General features: G+C 58.9%; 1 protein-coding gene across 4 annotated transcripts in view; it reads right to left on the minus strand.

The window, feature by feature from the left end:
• BAIAP2 (BAR/IMD domain containing adaptor protein 2) overlaps positions 1-22,673 on the minus strand; it is a 47,338-nt gene that overhangs the window by 6,327 nt on the left and 18,338 nt on the right. For 3 of the 4 annotated variants that reach the window (XM_059827967.1, XM_059827969.1, XM_059827968.1), the window contains exons 4-12: positions 17,967-18,028; positions 17,563-17,634; positions 17,073-17,210; positions 5,587-5,739; positions 2,976-3,203; positions 2,110-2,311; positions 1,380-1,581; positions 1,203-1,271; positions 772-934 (exon numbers count right to left, since the gene is read on the minus strand). In XM_059827967.1, coding sequence (XP_059683950.1) covers positions 772-934; positions 1,203-1,271; positions 1,380-1,581; positions 2,110-2,311; positions 2,976-3,203; positions 5,587-5,739; positions 17,073-17,210; positions 17,563-17,634; positions 17,967-18,028 — 1,289 coding nt within the window. The remainder of the gene's footprint in view (positions 1-771; positions 935-1,202; positions 1,272-1,379; positions 1,582-2,109; positions 2,312-2,975; positions 3,204-5,586; positions 5,740-17,072; positions 17,211-17,562; positions 17,635-17,966; positions 18,029-22,673) is intronic. The other variant, XM_059827970.1, reaches the window with a different exon arrangement.

Below are 22,673 nucleotides of genomic sequence, written 5' to 3' on the forward strand. Positions count from 1 at the left end.
TGGACAGGGTCTGCCGCAGCCCTGCATGCTCACCCCAGCGTTCCCAGGGGACCGTCACCGGCTTGGATCAGCACGTGCCTGAGAAAACGCTTCCAGCTGCCTGTGAACAGCTAGTTTCTGGTGGGAGGCTCCCATGGAGTCGGCAAGTGTTGTCCTTTGGGGGTTTACGGCGCCGTTTTGTGCCGTTCGCTCCCTGTGCCTTGCCCGTTCCACCCCGGCGAGCCAAACCAGCTGGTCCTCCCCATTCGCTGCTCTCCTCTCCTGCCGCCTCCCTGCATCCCCCATCCCTTCTCCCCCACGAGAGATGCTCAGCGGGAGACGGGGCCCCAGGCAAGGCACACGGGTCACCAGGCAAAACCGGCCAACTGCCCGTAAATCCCAAGGGAAACATTGCGTGCGTTCGGACTTACAGCTGTCGACCTAGTGTAAGGCTTGTAGTGAGCGGAGGGTGGTTGGCAGAGGCCACTGGAATAGTCTTTAATTGCACAACCATAGGGCATTAGGTAGTCCTACAAACAATGAACACAGGTTGGAGAGCAGCCCTCCTTCACCTCCACGTGGTCTAACACCACACCAAGACCGAGAAGACGCTTTAACACATTTCATCCTTCTGCTTTAGAACCACAGGCGGGATGGCGATGCCGCAGACACCCGTGCCACCACGCGCCGGGCTCCAGCAGGGACCAACGCCCGGGGCTTTGCTCAAGCATCTCCCGTTTATAAGAAGTCCCCCCCAAAGTGGGAGAAGCCCCCGCTGCCCCGCGGGCTCACCTGGGAGAAGGCGGGCACAGCCACGCTGTACGGCCTCTGCTTGAAGGTGTTGACGCCTTGCGCCGGGAAGCCTTGGGAGGCCATGCCGTAGTCGGGCGGCGGGATGGAGATGTCGTCTTTGTCCAGCAGGTTGCCGGTGCTGCTGCTCTTCCCTTGCTGCAGGCTGGGTGGGGGGGACCCAAAGCAGAGACATCAGCACCAGCCCACCCTGGGATGAGACCCCCAGGCTGCCCATCCGCCCGTGGGCAGGGGACCCCACGGCAAAGCCCCCCCGAGCCAGCTACCACCCGCCTGTGCTGGGAGTTATTCTTAACAATGTGCCTTGTGTCTGGGGGAAGCGGAGAATTCCCATCCCAAGCCCATGAGCCTGATCCTGATCCCATTCACCCTGCAGACCCAGCACAGCACCCGGGGGCAGGTGATGCTCCTACCTCGTGTGGACCCGCTCACTGCCATCGCTGTCGAGGACCCGTGTGTAGGAGAAAGGAAACCAGCCTCTCCTGAAAGGCAAAGGCGGGGGATGAAGCCAAACCCACGTTTATTCGTGGAGGATCCAGAAGAGGCTGCATCCAGCGTGCAGCGGTTCACAGGGCAGCCACGGCACTCACATTTTTGTTTTCTCGCTCTCTCCGTAATGCCAGCCGTCCCTGGCCTCCGGCACCAGCAGCGTGATGAGGTCACCCTCCTTGAAGCTCAGGAGGGTGCTGTTATCTCCAGCAGCGTGAGAGAAAACGGCCTGCACCCTCGTCCTGCCGTTCCTCTCAAGCCCTGCGGCCATGGAGCTGGAGCGCGGCAGCGTCTTGTTTTCGGCTGGTGGGAGACAGAGACCAGCGAGTGCCCAAAGTCCTTGACCCCGTGGCCATACCCAGGCACAGGCTGGCACGACCAGGGGCAGGACAGCCCTGCTGGGACAGGTCCCTAACCTTGCTTATTTTATCCCAGGTGCCAATAAAACCTTCAGTGTTTGACTCGCACCTTCCCCCTTAACGAGGGGGATCCCAGGCAGGATCAGGTCCCTGCTCTCGGCATCACCCACCAGCCGTGGCAAAGGGAAGAGCCTCCCTACGCAAGATTCCTCATGCTTTTCCTCCTGGAAATCCTGTCTGTAGGTTGAAACCCCACCCAGCCAAAAACCCAGGGCAGAGCCCAGCTCTGCTCGTTTCCTAACCCCAGGTCCAGAGGCACAAGCGTCGCTTGACGCGGGAGGGATGCTGCCGGTCGCTGCCCCACCACCAACGGCATCCCCGACAACCCTGCTCATTGCAGCTGCAACTGGCCCCCGCCAGCGAGCACCGCGCGGCACAGCCGGCACCCCCGGAGCAGAGGATGGAGCCTCACCTGATGCATAGCTGTTTTTCGGTGGCACGTTTTTGCGAACTGGGAGTGTATTGGAGTAAGAGTCACTCAGCTGCTTCTGAGGCTGGGGAGGAGATAAAGATTTGGGCTGTGCTGGCTTCATCTCAGACCAGTGGTTGTACCCGTCACTGTCTGGGCCTGAGACTCCGTTCATCACTGGCATGGCCTCCTGCGCCGACATGCGCTAAGGAGAGAGGAGAGGAAGGGGGGAAGACGGGGAATGTCTTCATTAGGGCATCCCACCGCAGCGGGACGCAGCTCCGGGGAAGGTGGTTCACAGCAGCCCAAAGCTTCCGCCTGGTGGGTTTAGTTCCCCACCTGAGACAAACTGCTCGGGGGGGAGCAGCGGGGTCACCTCTACAGTATTTTACTGCTCCAAGCTGCCCTGCGCCTGATAAATCCCTCCTGAGCTCTACTGCTCAGCTCATGCCCCCACATCAGGGGGAAGACCCTTTTCTGAAGGGTCTTTCATCCCATGGGGCACTCCAAGCACTTTCTCCCACAGTTCCTGGGGTACCTCGGCTCAGCCCCACCGCTCTGGGACCAGTCTGACTGGGACCAGCCTGGCCAGGTGAGTCCAGCTCACGGGTCCCCAAAACCGCCCCGGGAGCCCCTGCCCCTCCGGAGCTCAGCAACCCAGGCGGGATGGGATGGGACAGGCTGCCCATCACCATGCCAGGCTCCCTCCCGCATCCCAGGGCGGCGTGTGCACAGAGCTGCCCATCCCTGCGCTTCGGTAACAGTCCGTCAAAAGGCAACTTGCTGAGGACAACGGTGACACGGGCCGGGGCTCGTCCCTCCAGCTTTGCTCAGAAGGGCAGGACAACTTCCACCACGGAGATACTTACTCCTACAAAAGGTGCCAGCTCCGGGGGGACAGGGAGAGGTTTGGCACCAGGGATGGGGTCAGAGATGATGAGGTTGGATTTGGATGTAGACAGAGGGCTGGGCATAATGGTGCCATTGCTGCTGGCAGCCATCTGCTGCATCAGCTGTATAGCACGGTCCGGGATCTTGTTGGGATCCGAGCAGGATTGCTGCCACAGCGGCAGCTTCTGCGTCAGCATCTCCTTCCCCTGCAAGGCAGAAAAAGGAGGCGTGAGGGCACAGGGGTGCAGGAAAACCCACCCAGCTCTGCACCCCTCCCTGGGCAGCGCTGCGTGGATCCGGAGCGGGCCTGATCCTGGCCACAAGATGGATAGACTCCTCTGTGCATGGCATGGATGAGATAAGACACAGGGACTTACCGCTTCCAGGCTCTGACAGCAGCTGAGCCAGGAAGGTGTCATGGAAAATGGAAAGGAGGGAAGGAAAAGGTAATTCATCTCCCCAGCTTATTCTGAGATATCCTGCGCGGGGCAGCTCCAGGAGCAGAGGGGCCGTAGGAAGCTGGGCAGGGCGCTGGGCTCCTCGGGGAACAGCACCGCTCGACCGAGCGGAGAAATAAAACCTGACCAAAGACTCAGCCATGGGACGTGCAATGCACAGCCCGTACTCTGTGCTGTTGCCTGGGTCCCAAGGGATGAGCTTCTTTTTTTAGGGCTGTTCAGCCCCGACAGCCTCCAGCCCCACTGTCCTGCAGCTAAACCCCGCTGTTCCCTGCCCGTGGGCAGGACTGGCAGCCATCCGCTGACGCACTCTGAGACAAGGCGGGAAAAAACCCCAAAAGATGGAGCTGAACTTGCCCTTATTCGGCTAACACACCCACGCCGTGTGAGCGTGCACCCCACCGTGTGACTGAGGGAGATGTCCCAAACCACCCCGCGGCCATTCCTTGGCCAAACACCACGCAGACCCCCAGCCCACCCGCCTGAACACCTCCCCGGGAAACGCGCGTGAAGATGAGCGGAGGAGCGGCTCTGGTGAGCGCGATGGCCAGCTCACCCACCGGCTCACCCCACAGCAGAGCCACGCGGCAGTGGGTGGCCCAACGCTTCTGCATGGCTTCGCAACTGGTCTCACCTGGAGTCAGCTTGGTCCCCACGTATCAAAAAAACCTCTAAAGCCGCTTTCAAAGTCCCAGAACATCTCCCCACCACCGGCCACCGGCTCCAGCCGAGGCACAGCCTCGCCACCCAGACTGCGGCTGCTGCCGGCATCCTCCGGGAGCCACAGGCAGCAGCGGGATGGCATTTTTAGCCGGCAAGGCCCACGCTGGCTGCCGGGCTGGTGCGGGGCTGGGTGCCCACATCACACATATGCCCACCCCGCTCCGGACCAGCCGCCTGCGGAGTTCCTCTTGCAAAACCACCCTCCATGCGCTGCTTTTGGTTTCACTGTGCCACGGTCATGCTGGAAGTGCTGGCACCCTGATGCCCGCCGCCCCCCCCATCTCCGGGGGGGAATTTCTCCCTCCTGTGCTACAGGAGGGTTCACATATGCCGAGCATCAATCCAGCCGGCAGCGCAGCGCGAGGATGGTGCTGACTAATCCAAACTCCTTCTCCTGCTCCCTGGTGCCAAGCGCGACGGTGACAGATGGGTGCTGTGAACGACGGGGGGTGGCGGTGGGGAACAACCAGAATGGGAGCACGAGGCTGTGGGAGCAGCGCTGGCGTTCCCAGCCCTCATCCGGATGGATTCCGCTCCGGACCAGTGCAGGGGACCACTGCTCCCCAGGCTGGCAGGCAGCAGCTCCAGCCCCTGGCCCAGGAAACATGGGCTGCCTGGGAAGGGGCAAGAGGGGGTTTGGAGCAGCGGTTTAATCCCCACCTTTACTAAGGCCATGGGGTACCGGGGGGTCAGAGGGAGCCCTCTCCCTGCCCAGCAGCGCTGCTCTGACTCCGAGCAGGAACGGCGTTGCTTTGCATTTCTTCCGCTTTTGCGAACCACAATCTGCTATACGAGGAACCCGACGAGCCTCTGCGGGGGCAGAGCCCTCAGACCTCGGTGACCACGACACGCAGGAGAGGTGACCGCAGCCCCATCCACCTGCCTACAAGCTGTTCCGCGCAGGTGAAGTCGCACTGTGGAGGGGCTGGCACCGCCTGGGCGAGCCAGAGAGCAGGATACACTGCCAGGCTCTGCCATCGGCACCGCCACGTTGGCACTCGAGCAAACCACAGTCGGCCTCGTCTACCTTGTGCAGCCAGAAGCTGCTTTGAAATGCGGGGCAGCACCCATGGGAGACGTGACCCCTCGTCAGAGGAAGGGCAGCTTGGGGTGCAGCTGGGAGGCACAGAGCCAGCACAGCCCTGGAAGCAGTCCTGCCTCTCCCAGCCCGGGAGCACACGTGCTTCCCGGGGCACCTTGTCCGTGGGTCGCCCACCGGTATATTCCCCCAGGCTGCACCCTTAGCCGCAGGGGCTGCATCAGCTGCAGCTTTCAGGATATCAGCCTGCTCTACAGGCAACGGCTCCTGACAGGAGCGTCCACCCGGTGACAGGGCAGATGGGGACCCACAGACGGGCGGCCGCAGGAGCACGGCAGCAGACGGGTGGCTCTGGTGGGACCGACTCACCTTGGCGTGGTAGGTGATCGCACTCTTCGCTACCGCGCACTGTTTCTCTACCAGGAAGCAGAACCGTCTCCTCTCTTCCGTGAGAGCTGTCTTATAGCCGTCAGAGACGTAGTTTTCCAGCTCGCCTTGCTTGTTGCTGATGGCTTCGATGTACTAGAATGGAAAGAGAAGCAGAGAGGTGGCTGCCTTCACCGCTTTGCGCACCGAGTGCCTGCCCCTCTGTGTGCAGGGTAGGGGATGCCGCAGCATCCTCCAGAGAGGGGTCAGCGGTGCAGCTGTGGGGCTGGTGGGGGGCAGCCAGCAGGCAGGGTGCCTGCGGGGAGACCCCCAACACAGGACACGCACACGTGTGCCTGCGCGGCCCCTCCAACCTGCCCTTACTCATGGGAGCCCCCCCACGCAGAGGCGCTGACTCAGCGCGTGGGCTGGGAGCTGCGCAGGCGGTGGGACAAGCTGTACCGCGTACAGCCACCCTCTCACCAAACAGGCGCCCGAGCCGTGCCGAGGCACTCACACCAGCGGCGGAGGCTGGGGAGGTTGCCCCCAGGGCTGCCAACGGCCCCCACGGCCCCCTGCTCGTCCCTGCCAGGCACCGCAGCGCACAAACCGCTGTGAAACCCAGCCCAGGTTGAACACCGCCGGCACCTCCTCTGCCACCGGCGTCTTTGCCAAATCACTGCTTGCTACCCATCGCTGCCTGCAAGGACGGGCAGGGCCGTGCTGCCGAGAGCCGGGGGCCGCAGTGGGACAGCACGTGAACCCCTCCAACCCACACAACCATCAGCGACGCTAAAACTACCGGCAGCACTTTCAGTTTGCGTTTGCCACTCAGCCGCACGGTAAGCGGTGCAGGGGACAGGCGCACGGTGCCAGGGCAGCGCTGCACGCTGGCTCAGCACCTCCCTGCCCGGCCGCAAGCACCAAGAGGACTGCCGGGGTGGCCATTCCTCAGTGCCGCACCTCAGGGCTGCGCAGACGCCGGGGCCCCTGCCAGCGCCGGGCAGAGATGCCGCAGCGGGAGGCTCCTCCGCTGGCACGGGCTCCTGCTCTACCTACGGGACTTCTGCCAGCACGGCTGTGCCACACAGGGCTTTGTCAGCGCTGTACGGGGCATGGAAGCGGCACAGGGGCTGCGTAACCCGCCCGCCCAGGCTGACCAGTGCGATGCAAACATGGCACGCAGGAGGGCTTCAGAGCAACGCCGGGGACCGCAGCGCTGCTGCTCGGCCGCCCCATCAGCATCCCTGAGCACAGAGGGCGTGAGATGTCCCCAGCTCCCCAAACCGGCCACTTTCTCCTCCCTCAATGCCCTCGGGACGTCCCCAGCTCCTCTGCAAGGAGCTTCCACCCTTGATGTGGCACTGGGAGAGCAGCCACCAAACCTCTAAGAGGGGCATCTCTCCCGCCCATCGCCGTCCTGTCCTGCAACACCTCGTTGCCACCGGCTCTTCCCTGGACCGCAGCACCACACTGAAAAGCCACAACCAACCGCCCAGCCCAGGCACTGCTAAACCTGTTTCAGGAAGTCCAAGCTTCCCTGAGAAGGGAATTAAACTGGAAATTCAGGGCCCAAAGCAGCTTTACTTCTTTCATGTTTAACAGTTATTTTTAGCATGCTACAATATTTATTAGCAGACACATAAAATGGAACAAACCCCAACAAAGCAGTGAGATTAAGCGACATCCCAGACTTCAAAAAGGGCTTATTTCAGAGCTGGAGCTCCCTGCTCGGAGCATCCTCCCTCGAGAGCAAACCCTGCGGAGAGCTCGTGCTGGACCCAGCAGGTTTTGGGTCTGCCACAGGCACCAACATGGGTGGGGGAAAGGGGACCAGTGAGAAATGAGCAAAAACCCAGTTTGCAGCCAACAACCTCGTTTCAAAGAGAATTTTTTTTTCTCCAAAATGAGAAAATCCAGTGCAAACGCCCTCGTGTAGGAATAGAAATAATTGAAGGTAACTGAGCTGACAGCATCGGGTGTAGAAGCAGAAATAATGGGGGTATTTCCGTCACCCCCAAGCGAAGCTGCAGGGAGAGCTGAGCCAGACCAGGGCTGGTGGGGATATAGGGGAGGGCACCAGAAAAGCCGGCAGGCAGCCGGGCTGTGCCGGCAGCAGGCACAGAAGCACGGGGCACGTGCCAGCGGGCGGGAGCAGGCGGCAGTGGGAGGATGTGCTTGGCGCAAGCAGGGAAAGCATCGTTCCTGCGGAGTGGGCTCGGGACAGAGGCGCTGCCGGCAGCACGCCGCCTCCGCCCGGGTATTATTAGGCCCGGGAACAGCACAGGGACAGAGTACAGAGACATCAGTTTGGCAGCAGCAACAGAGAGCCGGGAGGGAAGGTCGTCCCAGCACCAGGCTGGAGAGCCCCCGGCTCCCCCAGGGTCCGGTGCCCCGACCCCTCCATCGCAGCCCTGCTTCGCCCGGGACGGACCGAGCGCCGCTGTCCCCACACCCCTGCACTACAGGCAGCTCCCAAAAAAGAGTTTCCTTCGCTTCTCCCTCGAGGGAAGCGTCAGGGAGATGCTCCCCCTCCTGCAGAGCCCCATTCCTGGAAGGAAACCGCAACCACGACGGCATCTGAACTAGCAGGAGCGCGGGAGCAAGCGCGGACCCCGACACCCTAAACTCATCCTGCTTAATTTGCTAACTGGGCCATCAAGAACGAGAAGGTGAGGAGTGAAATGAGTCCACCACCGGCTAATTTAGTTCAGTAGCAGGAGGACCATCCCGCCGCGATTCAGGTTTTCCACCCCCAGGTCCGACGCAGCCGTGCCCCAGGTCCGGCGGGTGGGCGAGAGCCAGCTCCGCTCCCAAACACACCGCACACCGCGACGCGGGGCGGGGAAATTCCTCCTTATCCTAGCAATGTTAGATTTTTAGTTTTAATCACGACTTAAATACACAAGTTAAAGCCTTATTTACATCCCTGATTTCAATCTTGTTTTGCAAGTATACTTTTAATTATTTCGCTAAAGAAAGGCTTGTCTTAACGGCTGCAGCCAGTTAGAACATGTTGATTTGCAAGCAGAGAGCCTATGCTCTAAATTTAGCATTCTCAGCGCTTTATATACTTTATGTTAATATGCCTGATGTGCCATTGATTTATTCAGAGCCTTGATTTTTACACGTTATTACATTACAAAATGGCGAGCAACGCTTCTTGTTCACTAGACAGTTTTCATTTTGGATTTGCTCAAAATGACAATGGGCTTTCAAATAATGCATAGGAAGGCAATTTAAATAAAAACCTTGCTAAACGTTCCAGATGCACAGGAAAAAAGGCAACGCGCAAAGCGCGATGTAAGATCTCACTAATGTATGTCAAGGAGAAGCACCGTCTTTAACCAGCGAGCGGTGCCTTACCCGCAGCCAGGTGCCCCTCGGGCTCACGGCTGCCGCTCACGGCTCCTTTCCCGCGGGACAGGGGGATCCTGCAGCCATCCCGCATTTTGAACCCCAGCCAAACACATTTCTCAGCTTGGCACGACGTGACAACCGGCGTAAGGGCCAGGGGCAGGTGCCTCCCCGCTGGCCCCGGTGCGTCCGGGCTTGGCAGCATCCTCTCCAGGACCTCACCAACAGGCACGTACTGCTCGAGGGATGCATCTTAAATTCAGACCTTGATTTAGGCTGTCAGCTTCAAATTTGGATTTTAGGCGTTCTCTAAATAAAAATTCCAGTTTAAAGGAGGTAAAAAACCCCCATTTGTGACCTGCGTGCCCGAGGAGGCAGGGAGCCGGCCAGGACAGCGCTCGCGGTGTCACGGCCGTGCCGAAAGCCCGAGCACGCGCCAGAGCCACCTAACAGCTCCAGAAACCTTTTCTGGGTTTCTAGGTTGGAGAGACCTCAAATAACTCCCCCGTCCCCCCTCCCCTGCCTCCTGAACACATCCACTTCCATTTCACCGGGAGCCGCTGACCTAATTAGCGATGTCAGCACGCGGCAGCGCTGGGCGCAGCCGGGGAAAGGGTTTGGTTTAAGATGCTGCCGCGGCTCAGGGGCGGGAGCTGGCGGAGCGAGGGCTCCTGCCCGGTCCAGGGAAGCAGCAAGCCCGGGGAGGGGGAGCCCGGTCCCCGTCAGCCCCGGCTGCGCAGGCGGCGGTGGCTCGGCCAGGGACCCGCCGGTTCAACCCCTCCTGGCTGCCCAACGCCGGGAGAGACGAGCGATGCTGGAGCAAAGCGTGGCCATGCTGGGTCCAGCCAAAGCCAGGCAATCTCCATTCAGAAGCCAGACCAAGTTACCGCAACGGGTCAGACAGTAAATTAGGAACAAGAAAACGTGAAAGAGGACACAGGACATGGCAAGTCCCCAGCTCGAACAGCCACTGTCATCCCCGGCACAGAAAAGCCAGGGCACACAAAGGCCCAGCTGCTTGCACTAAGATCTTCCCAATGCCACTCCAAAGTTGACAGCTAGAGGTGTGTGGAGATGAAAAAGCAACCAAGAAATGTCAAGTCCCAAGTTTTTTCAAGCGCACGCTGCCATCGGTGTAGTTAGCACATGTAAAACAGCAGCATCACTACTGAACTTCAGTTAAGCCTTTAATAACCACACAGCCTTACTGGAAAAAAATTAGTTCAAACTGCTCTATCCAAGCCAAGAACGTGCAAAACGGTCAGGAATATGAGCCACGGGCAGCGGTAGTGCTCATGCATTGAGCACAACGGCAGAAATCAGCATTACAGATGGGGTGATCGGATGCGCCTGCCCCTGCCGAGCGAAGGCTCGGCCGCAGGGACAAGAGGGAACCAAGAGCAGGCAGAAGGCAGCAAGGCGCCTTTCGGCATCACCCGCTAACCACAGTGGGCACAGCAATGGGTTTTGAGACCAGAACGCCGGTAACGCCGCAGGGGAGGACGCGGCGGGCGCGCTTCTAGCCGACGTCAGGAGAGACGCAGGGTGGCGAGGGGACTGTGCCTCCGTGCCGGCTCCGAACACTGGGCTCTCATCCCGGGGAGGCACAGGTCAGGATCAGCAGCACAGAGCAGTGGGGAAAAGAGAGGGAAGAGAGGAGGAGGGAGAGGACTCTGCGAGCTGCGGCGGACCGATGCAGCAGGCTGAAATACCTGGGAGCAGTAAACACCAAGAGAAGGGAGGATTTTAGGGAACCACAAGAGAGAATAATTACAAAGTAATGGGATAAAAATAAGAAAGAAGTTAGGCTGATTAACAGAGGAAGAGCATTTAAGCTGTCTCAAGGAAAAACAGCTGAACCCCTACCACAGCATACAGCCAAACTGAGGAAAACATGAGTTTTTCTCGGCCCCACTGGCTCCTGGGGAAGGAGACAGCTTTTCCTCATTCCCAGAATTTGCTCCTTGCGCAGAAGCCAGTGGACCCTGGAGCAGCCTCGGCAGAGACGCCATTCCCTCCCGGCTGCCTCCAGCCTCCTGTGACAGATGGAGAGGGAGGTCGGTGGGTTTGTTTAGCCAGACAGAGCGATGCTGTATCGAGCCCTGGGGTATCGGCAGCTCTTCCCGGCAGAGCACGGCCGGGAAGAAGACCGGAGCTCAGAAATGAGTCTGACGTGACCTAACCTCTCTTGTAATACGGCAAATAAAGCAGCAGACCAAACCCTCTCCCGCAGCAGAGAACGCCCATATGCAGGTCACCATGGGAGCCAAAACTCATTTCATTGCCTTTCGCAAGGACAACGAGCCACGGGACCCCACGTCGCCGCAGCCGTCCGCTGTCGGATGGTTTCTGGGATGGTAGACGGGCACCCCGAAGCTCTGCACCTCTCCCAGGGAGAAGACAAACTCCCCCTGCCCTGTAAAGTACCGACATCAGCCGGGGAAGGTCTTTCAGTGCCGGCACCCGCTGCGCTGCTCACCAGCCTCCACCGCTCCAGCTCCATCACCCCGCGGCCAAAACCCTCCCCCGGGATGCTGCGGACACTGTTGTGCTGACGGTTATCAAAGGTGAAATAATAGGCAGAGCGGATCCTAGGGAGCACAACCCTGAGAGCAGCCCTGCTCCAAGGATGCCGGCCTCCCTTTCCTCCCCCGGGAAGGGCTGTCTCCCCTCCTCACGTTGCCTGTCTCACACATCTGGTCGTCGGGGCGTCAGCCTCATCCTTTCACTGCTCCTGTGAAGTGCCATCCACGCACACATGTGATATTACATAAAATTTACAGAGAGCAAAACAGCAGGCAAGCGCTATCTCCAGCCGGCTGTGCGGGGGTTTCATAATCTGCTGCTTAAAACATTCCCCCAATACAGGGACACCCCGGATCAACAGCTCGATGCACAAGGTTTGGTACCAAAATGCTCATCAGACATGGCCCTGACCTGCGCAGGCGCGGGGACGGAGAGACCAGCTTTCCAGAAGAGTCATTTGAGGCATCTCAGCCCAGAGGAAAAGAAGTTTAAGACTTCATTTTGCATATTTGTAGCAGATGCTTATAGATTTGTAGAGCTGTTTTCAGGAAATCATGCTTTGTGCCGGAGCCTGTAGCTCACCTGGGGTTTAAGGGATGCTGCCAGCCACCCCCCCGGCCGAGCAAACCCCCCCCGGCCACAACCACTGGAAGAAGGAGACAGAGACCTTCCTTCTCTTGGTACTGCCTCTTTCATAAGCACTCATGGACCACAATGTCTCAAAAAGCTGCTTCAGCGTATGGCTCTTGCAGCACCGTGTCTGGAGAGAAGAGGGTCCGGTGCCCTGCCAGAGCGAGGTGTGCCGAGAGCCCACCAACACCCAAAGCCTCCCCAGACGCTCGGGGCTACAGCCCCACAGCAAGAAGGGCCAACGTCACCAGCACGCGAGTTCACAGCTCATTACAGAGTAAACAGAGGCAGAAAATACCGCAGGGGATGAGGTCTCCAGTAAGGTCCCGAGACACGAGCGGGTAACGCCACCGAGCTACACGAACACCCAGGTTGGTACTTCCCAAGTCGGGATGGCAAGGACACTCAGACGGTGCCCACGACCAGAGCAGCTCAGCCCCAGACCTGATGCATCTCCCACCAAGCGTTTCACATGCGCTTCCCCTCCCTGCACCCGCTGACTGCATTTGCGGGGTTCAGACACCCAGCCTAAAGCACGATAAAACCTGGAGAGATTTACCTGGAGCCACTGAGCTTTTACATAATTCTTCCCTATTTGACTTTTACATAAGCCCTAGTAACCTGGTTTGTGCAAACTCCTTATCAGTTGGAGCTTCTTGACCTACACCTAAAATTATTTCTCCTGATGGGAATACCAAAATGAGGTTTCAATTACAAAAGTTTATAAAAACCCCCAGGTTATTTGGCACAGTGGTATTTAATGCTTAAAATATTCCCACAGGAGCAGGCGTAGGTGTGGACAAGCAGAAGACATGGGCAGGAGCCGAGCTCAGCCTCTGCAGCCCACTGTCCCCTCTCCCCACCAAAGTCACCATCGCGGCTGCTTGCCGGCACAGCCGTGCCAAAAGCCCTTTCGCCCGGGTCAGGCACAGCCTTTCACCACAAACAGCCAGCTTCAGCTTCGCTATTTAGGATGAATTACAGCCAGCTTCGTCTCAGCCCGATGGAGAAATCCAATTGCTCGTAGCACTAACATGATTTGATAAATAGTTTGAACCAACATAACTTCATTGTTGAGCTGCTGATTCAATCAAGGTCCTAAGCCCATCATGACCTTGATTTCATGGCTTGATCATAACCAGCGTTTAATGAAATTACAGCAGTTTAGCTTCCTTGGTGATTGTTTAATCTTAATATTGTTTTCATTCTTCTTCAGAAAAGACATGAAGTGAATGGAATTGGTTTATTCTCCTGGTTTTCAACACAGGTCAAAAAAATCTCAGTAACTACATAACTAAGATGAGACATTTGAGGCAGTTAGCTGTCTCGGCTTTCATTCCTCATGTATAACAAAGCTCTGGACTGATTCATAAGGAATAAAGAGCCCGGCTTCATTGCGACATTCAGCAGCAACAGTCCACAACCGCAGCATCTCTCTTGACCATGACAGACCAAGCTTTGGAGAAAATCACTCCTGCAACCTAATTGCACTTTGAGCTGCTTTTAAGCTACGCGAGTCGTCTTTACTGCAAACCACAAGGTGTTTTAAATCCCCAGCCATTTAAATCCTGCGACACCCATCCTCATCTATTAAACTCCACAAAACAAGCACAAGAGACAGTGGCCAGATGATGTGGGACTCCCAGGCCACCCTGGATCAGCTCTCGCCACGCAACGAGTGGCTGATGAAGCTTGGCAGAAGCCTCCCACAAGCGTCCACGAGCACCACGCCGCTGCCTTATCCCAAGCGGATCCCCTCTGCTCCCAAAGCTACTGCTCACCAGCCACAAGATAACTAGTTATGTGCAGTGCCTGCTCAATATCAGCATTTATTTCTGCTTTATAAAGGGGGACAATCTGAACTGAAGAGTCACAGGTGAGAGGTTTGGGCTGTTTTACGGGGCTTTCTGATCAACCTAGCAGAGCGTGGAGCCTGAGCCACACTGGTACCCTGGCCCAGGTGCGGGCTGTCCTCTGCCACCCGGCAAACCAGAGCCTGAACAGCCCCGAATCTCCTCTCACCTCGGCAGAGCGAGATGATGTTGCAGAAACCACATCCTGGCGCTCCCCGAAGGACCGCACCGCCTCTCCCACCGTGCTCGTCTCGCCCACCCATCGCACTTGCAGGCGATGACAAGATGTGGTCACTCAACAAGTGGTGAAAGGCAGAAAGGACCAATTCTGCTTCCCGTAGCATTAAACACAGATGATGACAGAGCACCAGCCTCCCGGCTGCCGACTCCTGCAGTGGCTTAAGTGGATGAGCCTTCAAACGAAGAGCAAGATGTTATTGCTTTATTGAAGGAGATGACTGATGTAGCTACCGGGATGTTTCCATCAACAGCAGCTTCTCCCATTACGAGACACAGTAATCGGCAACAGCCCATTAGAAGAGCTCCATCCAGTCGTTGTCCGGTCCCTCTGCGGTCCCCAGGCACCAGCCTGATGAAGTCTTCAGCTTCCCGCAAGCGTCACAAGGAGCCTTCAGCAGCCTCCTCGGGGGCCGCCGGCGGTTTTACAAGCCGGCCGCAGGGGTGGCTCTGGGCCAGCTAAACAAACCGAACCGCACGTGGCACAGTTCTAAGGCAGCTGAGAAAGATCTTTGTGGAGCAAAGCCCCGCGGTGCGACAGCAGCACCTCTGCAGATGCTCCTGGTTCACTGGGCCCGGTTTCCCTGAGCCGGCACGAGGGTCCCTCCTCGGGCCAGTACCGACACCCACGTAGCTCCAGGCTGGACCCCCCCTCGCAGCAATCCCCCCGCTCTCCGATGCCCAGGCAAAGGTAAGAACAGCATTAAGGGTGGCCCAAAATACCCTCTTTTTCTGCTGAAAGGAAATACCAGCACCGCAGCCAGCAGAGAACTGAGGGAAAAGTGCCCTCTTGGCTGAATTCAGCAATTTAACTTTGTATTTTGATCTAGGGGGGAAAAAAAGAAGTGAGCAGCTGAGCAGTCTCATAGCTCTTTAAGCCCAAAAGCCACCAGAAGGCTTTTTCAGAGATAAGCACTTCCTAAATACTTACTGCTGAAAGATAAAGAGAATGAAAGCCGGATCCCGTTTCCCTGCCCAAAGCAGCCGTGCTAACAGGACTACCCCGTCCCTGCCACACCGCAGCAGGAGGATCAAACCATCGCTCCTCTCCCAGCTATATAAAGCCGATCACCGGGATGGATTTTCTCCTTCGCCGACTCCGTGGGTGCACGGCAGCAGCCCAGGGGGGTTAGGCAGGAGAGGGCTGGCTCCGGCAGCAATTTGGCTCTGTTGTCCCTATCAGCAGCTTTTGCAGGCGGGGGATAACAAAGGTTTGACCCCTGAGTTTCCCCACGCCAAGCCCCGCTGCCGAACAGGGCTCTTCTCACTCAGCAGGAATTTCGGAGCACAGGCTTGCGGTGACGCCACCGCTCAGAAGCGGTTTAAGCTGCTCAGCTCTCAAGAAGGCGCCAGCGCCCGTCTCAGCGGGCAGGACACCTGAGTCTGCTGCATCCACACCTTCCGGCGACGCTCCGGCCAGCCGTGCCTCCTGCAAGCAGCTCAGCGCAGCCTCGGCAGCCGGGGGCTTGCTCAGTGTGACGCGCTCCAACTCGGCACGGGAGCTGCACGCCGAGCCGGGGTGGGCGACCGCGGGCGCGTTTTTCTCCTTCAATGCTTATTCTGATTCATGCCACTGAGAGAATGACTGATTTCCCAAATTTTAGTGCAATTAAGAATGTCACTTCCCCAGCATAACCTTCACGGTAACTATCTGTGATTACTTTAAATGCCACCCTGTGCACAGCCCCAGCGAATGAAGTGCCATCGATGTTTAGATCCCCTTCAGCAGACACGGATCATTTTGACATGTTACCGGTCCGTGGCATCCAAAGTAACGGATTCTGGTCCCAACATAATGCCTGTTCTCACGCCTTACAGACAAGGCTAGGTAGCTTCTGGCTTCAAGGTTCATCTTCCCCTTTCCAAGGTACTACTTGTGCTGCAATCAATTCAGTGGCCTTAACTCAGGTAGCAGCGCCCGCACCTTCAGCCAGAACAGGTTTGCAGGTAGGTGCATCAATTATTTGATAGTGTTTGCCACGTTCAGCCGTGCTCCGGGTGAAGCTCAAACCAAAGGTTGCAGACTTCAGAAGACACGAACTCCTGCTGCGAATGCATCAGTATCCCGCGTGCCGCAGACCCTCGGCACGTCCTGCTCACAGCCCCGGCTCAGCCAGCACCGGCCAGGGATGTGCCCTGGATGCTCTCCAGCGAGATCCCGACCCCGACTCCCTCCCTGCGGGGAATCCCAAACGCCCCAGCCTCCGAAACGTGCCCACCCGGCAGCACAAACCGTCCAGGCAGGTGCCGTGAGGGACCCCAGCCCCGCGCAGCCGGGACCCGATCAGCAAACGGCGCGTGGTTGGCGAGGGAGCCCACACCGCGATCACACCGCAGTGATTCACCGCAGCCGCCCCCGGCCCGCGCCGCCGCCCCGGCACGCTGGGGGAAGGGGCACCCCGGCAGCAGGCAGAGAAAATATTTAAGCAAAACACCATCCAGAGGAAGATGGATCTGGCACAACAGAAATTAATGATCTTTTTGGGTTCATTCATTAAGCAAAAAAATAAAAAGCACCAGGAGCAGTGGATTGAGCAGGGTTAGTCACCACTGCACCGCCCGGCACAACATCTGCCGTCAGCGGAGCTCACAGCCTCCCCCTCTGTACCGTCCTCCCCTGGGGCGGCCACGAGACCAACCCGCTCCCATCACGGGCTGCCGCCCCCTCCCCATCCACACCTCCCACGCCCCACCACGCTCCCCTAATGCTGCTGCGCCCGCTCCTCCACAGAAAGCAGCAAGCCCTTATCTAAACGCTTGCAAGAGCCGGGCCACCTCTAGCATGCGGTACCAAGCATCCGCTGCCCTGCACGAGGACGAGATGCTCGTCCTCCCCCACCGGCACGAGGACGAGATGCTCATCCCCCCCCACACCCAGGGTCCTACCTGCAGCTCCTTGTCAGAGTACTTCTGGGGGTTTTTGCTGCCTTGGCTCTTCTTCCGAAGTTTCTTCAGCTCTGCCTGGCACTTGTCGAGCGAATCCCCCTTGCTCCTTTGCTCCGTCTGGTATTTTTTCAGCGCAGCCTGGATGCGACAGGAGAAAGCTCTGAGCAGCCAAAGCCGAACCCCTGCCTCGGCCGCAGTCCTGCTGCCAAGGGTTGGCAGAAGCAAGCAGACCCCCCCAGCCTTTGGGAGAAGCGGGGTCCCCACGGCCCGGAGAGCAAACAGGGGCGGCAATAGTCTGACATCGGGGAAAACGCTGTTCTGTGCGTGGCAATGCACAGACCCATCTGTAATGGGGACCCATCTGTAACCAGGGGCATGGGCAGTGTCTGGGCACAACCGTCCCTGAGCGGGGAGCCGGGCAGCAGGAACGGGAGACGGAGACACCCGAGCCAACGCTTGTGCTGCCAGACTACGCAAGTCCATAACTCACACTCAGGTACCGGGAGTCCAGCTCCACCTTCTGCTCCAGCTGCGTCAGGAGCTCATTGTGGAAGGACTTGAGCTGCAGGCAGAAAGAGAAAACACGGTTCCTTGGTGAGAGCTGGCAAACCCTGCCCGGGGAGCGCCGGGTAGCACCGGGGCAGGCAGGGGAGAGGGGCTGTACAGACAGAGCAGAGGGTGACACCAGCGAGGGACAGACAGACACTCAGAGAGGGACCCAACAGGGCAGAAGCAGATGCCCAAGCAGACCAGACCCTTTGCAGCTCAGCAAGTCCGCTCCGGAGGGGCTGGTGCTGCCCAGACAAGACACGGAAAACCATTTTGCTCAGCTGCAACACCGGCAGAGCCCGTGGCCAGGCGGAGAGCCCGGCACGCCCGGGCCAGGGCACTCACCATCTCCTCCAGCTGGTTCTGGATCTGCCTGTGGACTTCTGCCATCTGGAAGAGCACGTCTCCTGCAAAGACAAGACGTAGGGAGGGGGCTTGAGGCACCGAGCTCAGGGGGACACCCCAGGGCTGGGGCAGGTGGCACCCCACGAGCAGGGAGGGGTCCACAGCCAGACCCATGGGTGCTCCTGGAGTACCCCCAGTGCCCACCTTTGGGGAGCTGTGGGTGAGCAGATGAACATCTGAAACACTTGGACCAACACGCATGTCTTGTGTAGCATAAAGGGAAACAAGGACAAGCAGCAGCGAGACCCCCGCACCCAGGGGCAGCCCTGCCCATGACCCACCGTGCCATCGGCCGCCCCAGCTGTACCACGGCTCTGCCTGTGCCGGCCCTTAGCCTGGCCGCAGGGACATGACAACGGAGCCAGAGATGACGGGACCAAGAAAGGTCCCTCATCTTGACCTGATTCACAGTCCAGATATCAAAGGGAGCAGGTGGAGACGAGAGATGCTGCACTAATAACTGAGATGGGAATTTAAACAGCACCGTTACAGCCCGGAGCTTCACCCGACACTCCCAGCTGCACGTACAGCCCAAAGCCAAGCACAGAGCACCCGCATCCCTCTCCCCCAGCAGCGGATGGACGCAGCTCTGGGACTCGGTCCAGGACACAGAGCTGCAAATGGAGCTAAGCCCTAGGTTGATATTTGCCTCAAAACCACTGGACCCATTCAACCTCAGCGGCTGAGCCGTGCACGGGCAGCCCGGCCCCGGGCAGGCGAGCTGGGCAGCGAAGGCAGAGCCGTGGCGCACGGCTGCTGCCAACGCCGCAGGTCAATCCCACGAGCGGCTGCCCAGGGCAGAGGGATCCCAGCTCTGCTTTGTCTCTTCCTTTCATTTTCCTTTTCAAACGCAGAATGAATCAAGTCCCACACCCACTGCGCTTTTCCTGGGAGGAAGGGCAGTGTCCTGCCTCAGCAAAAGCCCCAGTGCGGCTGGAGCCAGACGCACACGTGGGAGCTGCAGGAGCATCTTTTAGGAGAGGAGCCAGTGCTGCCGCTCGACTAAAAGCACCATCTCTGGATGGGAGCGAGCTTTCAGGGAGAGCTGAGCTGCATCAGCTATTTGTAAGGGCTGAGTTAGGAAGCTCCTACTTCCAGCGTGGCAGGTCGCAGCTTCCCAGGGGGCTTCCAGCCCACATGGAGCTGCCTGCGAACTGAAAGCCATGAGCCATGTCTTTGAGCTGCCCCTCTCTCGGGACTCAGTCCCGGCAGGTCCCGCAGCTGGCAGCAGCTGGGAACCCCCCCCAACACCCACAGGGGCTCTCCAAAGGGAAGTAGCGTCCCACATCCCATCCCAGAAAAAGCAGAGCAGCGCCTGGGATAACTCAAAGCCCCGGATGTACAGCCCGTAAAAACACATGCAGAGTTTTAAACGAGAGAACAGCAATCCCAGGGATGGGAAATGCCATGGGAAAGGGACACCAGCCCTGGAGCCCTGGGACAACGTGCGGGAGGAGATGGTGCAACACTCCCAAGGCTGCTCAAGGTGGGGGTGGCGGCTCCTGGCAGGGCCGAGTCTGGGAACCCCCTGGGGATCTGGGGGCCAGCAGCCACAGCCCTAAACCCGCCCGACGGTGGGTCCCCCTTCCCCAGCACGCACGGCCCCCCAGCAGCCGAGACGCACTGAGCCCAGGTTTGCTTCCACATGGGGCTGCTCACTCCTGTCCTGCTCCAGCGAGAGCCCAGCGCTGGCAGCAAACGCTGCAGTTTTGGTGTATTTAGAGAGTGCAGGAAAATGCGAGTCCTGTGCGGAGGACAGGTCCATCCGGGGCTCCGGCACAACCGCATCCTCTGCACTTGGAGTCAAAGCTCAGCAACACTGAGACTGGGATGAGCCCAACCAGCTTCTCGCTGCTCCAAGGGAACCATTGGGACCCCCGCGCAGCACAAGAACAGACGGCATACGCAGGGCCAGCCCTGGCCCTGGTGCCAGCCCGCCGCTCGGTCAGCCCGTCCCTGGCACACCACGAGGCCGGGCACGTGGGCTGTACGCCAGCCAAGCGTCAACACCACCAGCCGATCGGGAACAACCTGGCCCAACGTTTCTTTGCTCTTGTGGCTGAAGCAATTCGTACTTTGCACCATACACCATGGTTCAAAACCTTCTGCAAACATTAAAATCTGATCCCTTTTTGTCCTTGGCAGGGACCAGCCCCTCCGCCGTGGGTCAACGCAGTAACAGAACCGGCTGCGGCACGAGCAGGCGCTCAGCCAGCGCCGACTGGCACCGGGGCCACCGTGTCCCCCGCTCAGCTCCTTGAGAGCGCAGCGATGCACAAAGCACCCCGCAAAGCGAGGCGGTGACCGGACAGCTCAGCTGTGGCTCCGCTCCTTCGCCGGGAGGAAACCGTGTGCCGAGGTTTCTGCAGCCACCGAGCCAACTCTAACTTTTACAGCCCCTTCGCAAGGTGCTGAGCAAAGCGGAGCAGCCCCCGGCGCTCACGCCAGGCAGGCAGCCGGCTGCGGCAATTACGCACGTCTGTGGTGAAGAGCTTCACGCATGGACGGGGAGGTCCGGGCAAGGGGTCACCACCACGAGACCGCCAGGAAATTGCTCTCCGGTTGGGCTGCGACAGCTCAATCGTGGGAAGTGCACAAATTCCCACTGGAAGGAGGCAATGACGTAATGCCGTCGCTTGGCTGAGATGGCTTTTTCAAGAGTATATCAATGCAAGGGTGGCTCGCTTATTATTTCTAAAGCTCGCACCACCCCCTCTCCCTTTCGCTTCCCGTTTGGCCGGAGTGGAAACCCCGGCTGAGAAAGCCGGTGCAGGGCTGGCCGAGGGCTTTCTGGCCACCGCTGCCGAGCGCCCAACCCACCCGGAGAGCAGGGACCCGGGCGCTCAGAATACTACACACATCCCCAGCTCCAGCACCGGGTACACCCAGCCCCCTGCACCGGGACCACAGGGCTCTGCGCCCACCACATTCCTCAGACGGGGAATGAACCTGTTCCCAGCAGCCGGGGAGGCGCGGGGTGCGTCTCAACAGATACGCATCTTTTTGTTTAGACTTTCTCTTCCACCACCACCCTCTTGGCTCTTACCGCAGCAAGGGCACAGGGTGTTTCAGCCCCACATGAAAGCGAGCAGCGGCACGGAGCCTTTCCCACCCAGTGCAGCATCCCTGCTGCAAGCTGCTCCGCGTCCCAGCCTGGGCGAGGGGACACTGCTGTCCCCCCCACGCCCGCCACGCAGCGCGCTCCCCTGCCATTGCTGGTTTGCTGCACCTTTGCCGGCGGCGCAGTGTGGCCAGCCCAGTGCCAAGAGCAGCTCAAGGCGAGCAACGCGCTGCAGCCGGGCCGGTGCAGGAAGGCGGCTGGACGCCTGCCCGGTGCTGGGCTGCGTGGAGGCACCAGAGCTTCCCCTGGAGCCTCTTCCCGGGCTGAGAGGGCCCAACCGGCTCCGAAGGAATCGGCTCCAGGCTTCCTGTGGCTTCCACCATTGCTGGGAGCCCACGTGGGGCAGCAGCAGGATTTGAACTAAATCCCCTAAATAGTAGCTGCAGCGCTGTGTGAATTCACACATAGCACCTCCGACACCCCGATACCTCCACACCACGAGCTGCTTCGCCACTGCAAAAAAGCTACAGACCTTGTTAGACATTAACAGACATTCCACCTTGAAACTGCTCCGACTAACCCAGCGTGGCAGCGGGGAAGAAGTTAAACTGTGACTAACAGATACCAGGGTAGCTGGAAAGCCTAAATATTTCAAACCCCCGGCTCAGAAGAGGATCGGTGGCATTGTGCTGATGGTAGACACCGCAAGGCGTTAGGGCTGTGTGGCGGGGCCGGGACCACGGCACACGCCCCAGCCCTGTCAGCAGCACGGCCACCCACGCCACGGGCGTTTTGCATCACCTACCAGTGGTATTTGTAAGTTAAACGCAGTAATTACCGCTGTGCAGCAGGGCAGAGCTTGGGTCAGGGTGTAAGCTGTATACGGAGCACCGCAGTAGCCCTGCTGCCGAATGCACATCCTATAGGTCAAGAAACCCAAGGTTAAGTGCCTCGCCTAAGCCCAGAGGCAAAAATAAAGACGGGGAAGGGTAGGACTGCAGAGCAAGGGCTTCACCTGCCCGTGCCGGGCTCACACACACCTTTCCGCAGGCGGCAAAGCACAAGCAGGCGAGGAGGAGGACTTGCTATTTACGTCTGTCTGACTCACAGTATCGTTCTGGGAGAACTACAGGGGCTATTGAGGGCCCTTCCCTACCACACCCAGCCGGGAACAGGCAAACAGGTTGTTCCACATCCCTCCCATCACTATCGGCACCGCAAGCCCCGCGCAGGAGCCAGCTGCCCCTCCAGAAGGCAGAGCGGTAGGAACCCAACTCATAGGGTTTTGCTTTTGAGTTTTCAGAGCCTAAGGATTTTTTTTTCCTCCCCCCTTCTCGAGCTAAATATGAGCCATTTTTAATAAAAATCCCAAACAATGCATCGGCAAAGGAGCCAAACTACTCCAAGCCAGAACACGTTGATGCTTGTGCAGGGCTGAAGCAGCCCAGCCTGTCCTTCAAGGGCAGCAGGAGCCGGTGGCCAGCAGCCCTGGCTCCCTGGCAAAGCCGCTGGCCACCAGCTCCCGCTGCCACAGGCATCAGCCTGGCAGCAGGGATGCTTTGACAAGCAAACAGCACTGCATCCTC

Source organism: Gavia stellata, chromosome 22 (assembly GCF_030936135.1).
Source record: "Gavia stellata isolate bGavSte3 chromosome 22, bGavSte3.hap2, whole genome shotgun sequence".
Taxonomy (NCBI): Eukaryota; Metazoa; Chordata; class Aves; order Gaviiformes; family Gaviidae; genus Gavia; species Gavia stellata.